General features: G+C 37.9%; 2 protein-coding genes across 2 annotated transcripts; one reads left to right on the top strand and one right to left on the bottom strand.

The window, feature by feature from the left end:
• Positions 1-1108: 1108 nt before the first annotated feature.
• Positions 1109-2313, top strand: LOC135715672 (transmembrane protein 199-like). The gene is made up of 3 exons (XM_065238835.1): positions 1109-1189; positions 1251-1853; positions 1914-2313. The coding sequence occupies exons 2-3, from the start codon at positions 1253-1255 to the stop codon at positions 2231-2233; spliced, it is 921 nt and encodes a 306-aa protein (XP_065094907.1). The 5' UTR covers positions 1109-1189; positions 1251-1252; the 3' UTR covers positions 2234-2313.
• On the bottom strand, positions 2274-3157 carry LOC135715673 (glutathione S-transferase 1-1-like). The gene is made up of 2 exons (XM_065238836.1): positions 3017-3157; positions 2274-2907 (listed from the first exon to the last, which is right to left on the bottom strand). Exons 1-2 carry the CDS (start codon positions 3149-3151, stop codon positions 2347-2349), a joined length of 696 nt encoding a protein of 231 aa, XP_065094908.1. The 5' UTR covers positions 3152-3157; the 3' UTR covers positions 2274-2346.
• Between the last annotated feature and the right edge of the window lie 3510 nt (positions 3158-6667).

Genomic DNA, 6667 nt, shown 5'->3' with positions numbered 1-6667 from the left:
AATGAGTTTCTGCTAACAGTAGCTAACAGTTAGTACTTAATTGGTATAATATTGCTGATTGCATCTGAAACTGGACTGTCCCAAAAATGCAAAAAGTGTGATAAAAGTGCACGTTTCCGTCAAATCGTTTTGATGTCTTCGGAGCACTTATTGCTTGCATCATATGGAATAAGTGCACCTTAGACACCAAGACGATTAGACGTAAACTTGCAGTTTTATCACACTTTTTAATAAGTGAAAACGCGCTTCCCGCATAAACGCGAACCATAAATTGACCTTACCTAAAATGGTTTAAAATTGTTTATAATCCCTGCTAAACTTTAACTGAAATGGTTATGGAACTTTACATGAACGTTTAATGATAAAGTTTCAACCTTATGTATTATGGTTTTTTGGAACTGGACCTTACAAATAATGGGTTGTTAAGAACCATTACCGTTGCCTGTAATTTACTGATTACCAATTCACGATATATTCCACGTAAAGTTGAGCGATAATACAAAACCATTAATGGACCTTACTGACTACCATAACCATTACCATTAATGTTCTCAAATCATAAGTAAAAACGTTCTTATATAGTTCTCTTTCTGAAAATGTATGGAGAAAACAAGAATTTGGAATGGTAATGGTTCTTAACAACCCATTATTTGTAAGGTCCAGTTCCAAAAAACCATAATACATAAGGTTAAAACTTTATCATTAAACGTTCATGTAAAGTTCCATAACCATTTCAGTTAAAGTTTAGCAGGGATTATAAACAATTTTTAACCATTTTAGGTAAGGTTAATTTATGGTTCGCGTTTATGCGGGTTATTAGTCCAATTTGGTGTGAAACGCACAATAAATTACTCATTAATTAGGGGTGTCACTTTTATTGACAATGGGTTCACTTTTACTCATAAATGGAAGTTTGATTCTTACCGTGCACATACGCTAGTATACGCTAGTGTGTGTAGAATTATATTATTAGTGTAGTGTTCGTGAGATCCTGCTTGGAGAACTCAATTGTCGAGTCCCATTCCAGGTCTGATGTGACACCCTTTCTATTTTCCATAAAATTCTCGCAACACTGCTAAAGCAAGTGCGTGCTATAAAAATATTTGACAATCACATGATGCTCAAAACAAATTCGGCGTTTTGGTTCATTCTTTAAAATTGGCAGAAACTCAAGTATTTCACAGCAAAGGTAAATTGAAAATATGCACTTTCGATTCGGCAATAAGTAAAATAATTTATTTCTATTTCAGAAATGTCCAAACTTCCCATCAAATACTCATCAGTGAACGTTATACCGTCACCTGCATTCCGAAAGTTCATAACAAGCCGATTCTCCCGTGACTCACGTTTACCCATAACAATCCAGAATATTTGCAAAAATAATTTGTCAAAATGCAGCAAAATCGAAGCCGAAGCTCCAGAGAAAGCAGTCGAATTTACGGAAGAGGAATATGAATTTATGAAGGCTCAAAACGAGGAAAATAATCTGATGAACTGCGATCTTGATGATGTAAATAGCGTTGAAGCTGATGCAAAGTCGGATGATATTCTGAAATCAAGCTCGCAAAATACCAGTGCCAGCACGTTAACGCTATCATTAAATGACCTAAAATGGCTGCATCAGGCATTAAATCGGCTGCGAAAAGGCGACCCAGACGTACCGTATTTACACGAACTCATGGAAGATTGCGAAATGGTACTACCGAAAAACGAAATCCAGGAACGAAACCCAGAGCTTGAAGCTCGGTGTCAGAAGCTTCGCAAGCAGCAAGAAGCTAAGGAATACCAGGCAATGACGAGAAATGTTGACAACGTTCGGACACTGATGCCGCAGGACACAATCGCCTATCAGAGTAAGGGCGTTTCCTTTTATTTTTGTTTCACCAACTGCCTTTATTTGATGTTTTTTTCAGTGAAACAAATCAATCGACAATTGATTGCTGTGGCACAGTTCATATTTTCAGTAGCAGCCGGTTTTGCTTTCGGATTCATTGGCATTGAACTGATCATCGGTCAACTGGATTTCGGATTCCGATTACTGCTCGGTATCATGATTGCTCTTATTATTGCTCTAGCTGAAATATATTTCCTGGCGAAGAAACTAAACGAAGAGTACGAACAACAAACTATCCAGCCGGAAGCCACGGAAACAGGCAAAAGAAAGGTGGTCGAATCAATCGAAATAACTTCGAAAACCTCACCTAAGGCAAAGGGAAAGCTTCATCAAGATTGAGGTAATTTCATTTTTCTTTACCGTTCTACTGTTACTTAAGTCATTTTCCGTTTTTAATGTACGATAAGGAAACAAGAAAACGTTTCTTTATTGCGTAAAACGTATCCGACAGTTCATTTCTTTACTTTCTTGATGGGATGAATGGGGTGATCCATTCCAGTTAGGTCTGGAGGATTTTTTTCGAACTCGGTAATCTCGGCCATGCCGACAGCCGATATGGACCATAATTCAGGATATTGCTGCTTGAAGTTTGCGTACCATGCCTTGACCAAAGGATATTGATCAATATTGAAACTGATTCCTTCCAAGCACATTACCGAAGTAATCAGCGGTAAGTCGGCAATGGTAAGATGATTTCCAGCCGCAAATTTAGTGCCCAATCGACTCATATAGGTTTCGAACGCGGTCAAAGCGATGTGCAACTTTTTCAATCCCATCGGGGTCCGTTCGTAGTCGAAAAAAATCGGAGCCATCACATAGGCCGATATCTGCGGGTACAGGTACGACAGGTTGAAACAAAGGCGATGATTGACCAGGGCGCGTTCCTTTGGGTCCTTCGGATATAGTGGGCTGTCCGGGGCGTACTTGTCGCAAAGGTACTGCAGAATAGCATTGCTCTCACTCAGGAAGAAACCGTCATCCTCGAGAACGGGAATCTCCTTTTGCGGATTCATCTGTGAAAGGTTACTTTTTACAGTGATCACTATTTGGCCAGTGGTGTTATTTAACTTTATTGCAATGTTATATCGTTACGACAAGCTAAGCATCAAATAATAGACCTACTTTAGCGTAACCCTCCGTCATGTGCTCTCCCTTGCCGAAATCCACGGGGACGTGTTCGTGGGGAATATTCAACGCTTTCAACGTCATTCGGACCGCCAACGACGGTGGTCCATCGGATACAGCGTATATTTTCATGATGCTTGCGCTGAAACGGTATAAATTTTCAAATGACATATTAATGCATATTCACATCAAGAAGGACAACAATATAATATGCAAATGAATTTAACCCTTAAATGCATAGTGTTGCCATTTGGCAACATACCTATGTTTGTCTTTAAACATGGTGAAACAACATTTTAATAGTAAGCGCAATGTATATCACACGAAAAAATTCATTGCAAAATAAAAAAATCATGCATTTAAGGGTTCAAGTCGTGAGTCGGAACAATGCAAATGTGCAATTAAATTTATTTATCAAAGTCTATGTTATGTTCAATTTTGTTTGAAAACGACGCTTGCCATTTTTTACTAAATTATTCTACTCGATGCTGCAATTTATGCATTAGAGCTAAGCTAATAATGCAACTAAATATCCATTTTCTTTCATTTCTCTTCCGTGCGACGAAAACCGGTTTGTGTATAAATAAATCTGGAATTCAGGGAGCTTTCCGCGAACCTACCTTCGTACGTTTTACTTGTTAGAGCTCCAGATGATTACTGAAGCTAAACTTAAACTTGTTGTGAGAATAGTTTCAAGTGACCGGCATGTATACTAGGTGAACTCCTACATTCTCCCATTTTTGTACCACCACAAGCTTGCTGCGCTGAAAAGAAAGATTTTATATGTAGGGGAAATGTATGTAATGTCGGCCTAAGTGTCCCTAATTTGGGCCCGTACATAAATTCAGCAATCGACTAAAATTTTAATAGCAACCAAACATATCCATTAGTCCCAATGACGCGTTCATCTAGATAAAATTGATAAATAGCAGATTTTTAGCGATGGGCCTAATCTTAGATCCATAGGCCAACATTAGAGCCATTTCCCCTATGAGTACCAAATTTATATACTGCATGTAATCGCGTATCAGTCCCATGTTGATCTTGTTTCCCATGTACCAAAAAGTACCATAATTTCGCGTAGTTTTAAAAAATCCAAAATAATGTAATTTGGATGTTTTAAATTGAGCTGAATGTGTGGATAGCGATTACTAAGTCATTCACTAGTGTATGTGAAAAACCAACAAATCTTAAAATATCACAATGCACAACCAAAATATTGGTATAATAAGCGGACTTAGGACAAAATCGTAATCTGTTAAACGTTGGCAGATGTGGGTTGCTATGATGATGATAACAATATTGATATTAGTTAGTAAACCATACTCAAAATGGGTTTCATAGGAAGATAAACTGTTTTACATGTAGTCATCGTATGGTGGAGATTTATGTGGGGGCTAGCAAAGTCCAGCACTAAATGACAGTAAATCAAAATCTAATTTTGATATGAAAGTGAAACCATAATTTGATTTCAGTTTAAGCAATTGACCAATTTCATAGCATTTGCATTTGCACTTCAGTTTTGTTTTTATTACCTTAACAGAACATCCCTGGGCTTTGGCAAAACCTTGAGGTAGTTTAATTAGGCTACCAGGTCCCAGGGCTGATCTGGATCTTTACCACATTGGAAAGATGCACACTAGTGTTGCCAGATCAGTGTTGATACTTACCAAAAGTGCATTTGAACCCGCTTATAAAAGCATATTAACGGATTAATCATCATCGTACATTGTTTATTGCTCTGTACTAATAATAAATGATTAAGTACAGCGTTTGATATTTTAGTAGGAATGCTGAATTTAGTCGCAGTAGAAATCAATCCTTTATTGAATTAGATTTATTTCTATGGATATGCACGTTTGGAAAGTATCATCACAAAGATTCTGCACTCGGTCTACAGCTTATGGGCGGGAAGCGTTGTTTTTGTTTTTGTTTTTTTTTTTTATCTATTTATAGAGTCAATTCTTAGAAATACGAAGCGAAAGACAAATCAAGCATTAAGCACAAGACCTTCAAGAAAACTAACAACACGAAGTCTCGAAATGGCAATGTTTTATTCAAAATGTCAAATATTTCAAGAATATCGGGTGAGACCATCGGACTGAGCGCTCTTTCGGTCATCTGGAAGGGTTGTGCACGAGGAGCGATTTAAATCCCCCCAGTTTTGAAGACATTCCGGAGCGAGGATCCATTATCCAGAAACACAATACAACAAGAGAAGGAAGTAGTATTGAAGGTAAACAAGGAGTACATGGGAACGTCGTCACCGGGAAGCATAGTCATGTGAAGATTGCCAGATCCGTGACCACTCATGAGAAGGCACACAAGGCTCTCAACATTAAATACATTGCACGGGTTGGGTCGCACAGAGGGTTGATTAGATGTAAATTCCTTTGAAACACCTGCATAAACGATAACCATAAGGAGTGCCTAACAACCTATTCGGGTTATCATCCCAACAATATGTGGCACGGTGGCACGATTTGTGGTATCGTTCATGTATGGTGCTCCCCACCCTTTATTAGGGTCGCTGACGCTCATTGCACGCTCTTTCGTTCTCCGGCTGATTGAATGGATGACGGAGTTTGACGTCACACTCCTTCAGACGTTTAGGCGGCGGGAGGGCGAGAGGGATGGTTGTTCAGTACACGGAGACAATTTTACAAATGTATTTCTAATAGGTAAATCACAGTTTAAAACTCACTAATAATCTCTTTCAATCTCTTTTAATTTCTTTTTCATTGACGGTGTGATGTAATCAATGCGCTCTGTGACGAGAGCGCAAACCAAACGAGGCCATTTTTCAACGATACGATAATAACTTATGTGCTTTTCACACAAAACCTATCCAACCCTTTCCTTTCTACAATCCCTGAGCAGCTGGTTTACCATAAGTATACCTCGCAGAACTTTTTTAACCCCCATGGGTAAAGATGCTGTGTTGCTCACTCCTCTCCCCTTCCCTGGTGTATTATGGATGGTGTGAATATTCACATCGGTGACATGGCCCCTGACCCCCTTGTACATCATAAAATGAAAATGAAAATTACCTTAACAGAACATCAAAATCCCCGCCTGTCACACGGGAGACCCCTTTTTTTATTTTGTACATTAATGACGCCTCTCTTATTTTAAAAGATATCAGGGTACTTATATACGCTGATGACATGAAACTATTTTTAGAAATAGGAAGCGATAACGATATGAATGTGTTTCAAAATGAAATACATTTTTTTACAGATGGTGTAGTAAAAGCTTATTGAAACTAAACAAACAAAATCTTTGTATTACATTAGGTAATGAAAATGTTCAAAAATGTGAAAATGTAAGAGATTTAGGTGTTATTCTAGATTCTAAATTGACATTTGTGGACCAATAATAATACATAGAGCAGGCAATATGCTTAATTTTATAAAACGTTTCGGTCTCTATTTTAAAGATCCTTATACAATAAAATCACTTTACGTTGCTTATATGAGGTCAATTTTAGAATATTGTAGCGTTGTTTGGTCACCCTATATGAAAAAGCATGAACGAATAGAGTCAATCCAAAAGCAATTTTTAGTATATGCACTACGTAAGTTAGGTTAGACGGCTTTTCCTCTCCCATCATATGAAGCACGTTGCTTGCTGATCAGCATTCAAACA

The sequence above is a fragment of the Ochlerotatus camptorhynchus genome, unplaced genomic scaffold, assembly GCF_037179485.1.
Source record: "Ochlerotatus camptorhynchus isolate MF236.1 unplaced genomic scaffold, CSIRO-AGI_Acam_v1.1 ptg000989l, whole genome shotgun sequence".
NCBI lineage: Eukaryota > Metazoa > Arthropoda > Insecta > Diptera > Culicidae > Ochlerotatus > Ochlerotatus camptorhynchus.
Note: the sequence above shows the minus strand (reverse complement) of the source record. Positions and strands in the feature narration are given on the sequence as shown.

Bases quoted from the DNA above. Each gene is read 5' to 3' on its own strand.
- LOC135715672 (XM_065238835.1), top strand. From the start codon at position 1,253: ATGTCCAAACTTCCCATCAAATACTCATCAGTGAACGTTATACCGTCA. The intron at 1,854-1,913 runs GTAAGGGCGTTT...TGTTTTTTTCAG, and splicing joins GGACACAATCGCCTATCAGA to TGAAACAAATCAATCGACAA.
- LOC135715673 (XM_065238836.1), bottom strand. From the start codon at position 3,151: ATGAAAATATACGCTGTATCCGATGGACCACCGTCGTTGGCGGTCCGA. The intron at 2,908-3,016 runs GTAGGTCTATTA...AACCTTTCACAG, and splicing joins TGACGGAGGGTTACGCTAAA to ATGAATCCGCAAAAGGAGAT.